Consider the following 2893-nt stretch of genomic DNA (forward strand, 5'->3'; position numbering starts at 1 on the left):
CAAACGGAAAAGCCGCTTCCATTGAATGCTTCACATGGTCTCGCTTCCAAATATAAAAAAAATTAATATATATATAAATATTATATATATATTTATATATATATTTATGTATATATAAATCACTGCTTCCGGACCGGAGGGCGTGGTCACCTCATTGTGCGACGAGAAGGCGTGGCTTCCATTTTCCGTTTACCTTTTTTTCCCCTCCAAACGTCGTCAGAAACCAACACAACCAAACAGCCGCTCACGAACACTCGTATTCCTTATGTGTTTGAGAGGCAAATAAATAGAACGCTTTGTAAATATGCTGCTCTTATCAGGACGTAGCCACAAAGGCCCGGATTTGGAAACGGCTGTCTCTTTGGCACGGATGGGGAGCAAAAACCAGTCCGAAGGTCGTTAATCCGCATCCGTGGCTTTCTTGAGGGCAACATAGAATTCGCCAGCATTAAATTAACAGCATCACGTTGGCCGCCACATTTCGTTCCCGTTCGGTTTGTGGCAGAAGAAGAGATGTCGTTACACATAAGACAAATAATATGACGTTTCGATCCGGAGAGAGCGAGAGAGACCGAAGAAAGGCAACTACTAGGGGTGTGCGTCGAGAAACGGAATTTGTTCACACACAAAAATGTTTATAAAATTTGAATGCGATTTTCTACATTGTTCAAAGTATGTGCCATTGCTAGCTATACATTTCTCCTATCTCTCTGCTAAATCATGGATTCCCAGAGGAAAGAATTCTTCGACTTTTTAAGTAAACTAATTAGTCTTCCCATTTCGACTTCCTCGTAGAAAAACGAAGAGCTGCTCAGCCAATACGTGTCCCATCGATGAAAAAGAATGATATTCGGAAAGAACCAAGTCTGGTGAATAACGCGGGGAGGGATAGCAACTCCCATCCAAGTGATTTGATAGTATCCTCAAACAGTTTTGCTTTTTGGGGCGCCTGGTGCTTGATTCCACGGGCCACCAGGCGTCTCCATTGAACCCCCCAGGAATTGTATTTTGGTCGTTTTTCGATCAATGCATGGTTCAAATTGATCATTTGTTGTCAGTAGCGATCGGAATTAACGTTTGCATCAGGTTTTAGGAGCTTGTGAAACACCACACCTTTCTGTCCATCAGAAAGTCCGTTTTTTGGAGTCCTTCGACGCTTTTTTTTGTTAAAGTCAAAATCGCCATTTTGAAGTTTTTTAAACCACTCAAAGCACTGCGATCTTCCAAACACAAGTCCCGACAAGCATTTGGTGCGATTCCGAAGCAGCTTTCTTCAAGAGGTTTTTTTTTTCATGCCCAGTTTCGGTAATCGATACTTTCCGGAGCCTGTGGAGCAGCGCGGCCACGCGCAGGGGGCAAAGTGGGCCTCGGAAATGGAGACAAAATTAGACTCGCGCTGATAGGGAAGTGGAACAGTTGGTGATCGTTGCGACAACTTGTTGATTGTGTGACGACAGTTTCTTGGGCCTCACGTAGAGTATTTCAAGGGATTAAATTCGATTATTAAGTTGTCTTTCTGTTCTTCCCGATCGTCTTTTGTAGGACTAAAAATGGCATCCCTCGGACAGATGGCACCACCCGTTTCGACATCCGCGACGGGATCAACCACTCCGGTTGGCACAACGTCCGTTGGGTCTCCGTCGCTCGCATCGCTGGTGATATCGAACCCGGAAGCAGAAGGTCCTGCGCCCACACCTCCAAGCGTTCTGGTTGAAGGCGATGGAGACTGTAAAGCGGCGACCGGTGGCTACAACGTGATTGGCGGGGGACTCGTCGGACATTCGATGGTCAGTGCGTCCGGTGCGAGTGGCCAGTTGCATCAGCATAACCTACACCACCACCACCCGCACCCACACCACCAACATCAGCTGCAGCAACATAACCACCATACGCACCATCATCCTGCGCATCCACACGCACACCACCATCATCACCTGCACGGGAATCATCTGAATCTGGCCGCTCCGTACTGATGCTGCGGACAGGTGCGCGTGCGTGTGTGTGCATGCGAAGGAATGCATGTGCATCCGCAACGACGGCCATTTTGGAACGTGTGACCCGGTTTCGACCCGCACCGAAGGCCAGACAAAATGACAGGACCGATGCGTGACGACATTTCTTTTTTCCGCTTACCTTTTGCAACCTGGATCGATCGATAGTCTGATAGAGAAACTGGAAGAATAGGGTGTAAGATTAGCGGCCCGGTGAGACGTAGTGGAAGTGTTTGCACAATCAAACAACACAAAGCAATAATGTACATTGAGTTCAATAAAATTAGTCTGTCTACTGTAAACGCATTTGTGGTGTGTGGAAATGAAACCGAAACAGGAAACTATTCCCAAAAGCAACTTATCGAATTATTCGAACTAAATGGTTGATTTTCTTCCGCATTGTATATTGTAAGTATAGGTAGCTTTATAATGCCCCTCTTAAGGCTTGGTCCTTATTGACAAAAAACTCCAAGGATCTATTTTTACCAATTTCTAAGGATCCCAATTTCTTATCACTCAGGAAGTATTGCAATACGAGAAAAACATGGTAAGGATGCATTAAAACTTTCATACAAGGCCCTTGTCAATCGCTAGCTTTAAACGGTTCTTGACAGTAGAGATCTGAATTTACTGTTTGTCGATACGGAGGCTAATATAGCTAACTAATAATAAATGATTCCTTTTAAGTCTCGCCAAATACACAGAAGAATCTGATGGTTTGATGGTTAATCTTTAGCTCCTGGGGGTTTTTACGATTGCTAACATGCCGATCAATTTTGATTTTTTGTGTGGTTTTATCGTAGTTTTCGACAACGTGTCTGCCTGTGCGAGGTGCATCTTTAACATAAAAAATAACTGAACTGAATCGGAGAAACCAAAATTCCATGTAATTAACTGTTACA

The 2893-nt window shown here is 44.5% G+C and overlaps 1 protein-coding gene across 1 annotated transcript in view; it reads left to right on the forward strand.

Annotated features, from left to right (window-relative positions):
• Positions 1 to 1973, forward strand: part of LOC128279078 (forkhead box protein biniou) — a 12666-nt gene extending 10693 nt beyond the window's left edge. The window contains exons 4-5 of the mRNA XM_053017800.1: positions 1543 to 1787; positions 1869 to 1973. Coding sequence (XP_052873760.1) covers positions 1543 to 1787; positions 1869 to 1973 — 350 coding nt within the window. The remainder of the gene's footprint in view (positions 1 to 1542; positions 1788 to 1868) is intronic.
• The last annotated feature ends 920 nt before the right edge of the window (positions 1974 to 2893 follow it).

This window comes from Anopheles cruzii, chromosome 2 (assembly GCF_943734635.1).
Source record: "Anopheles cruzii chromosome 2, idAnoCruzAS_RS32_06, whole genome shotgun sequence".
Classification (NCBI taxonomy): domain Eukaryota; kingdom Metazoa; phylum Arthropoda; class Insecta; order Diptera; family Culicidae; genus Anopheles; species Anopheles cruzii.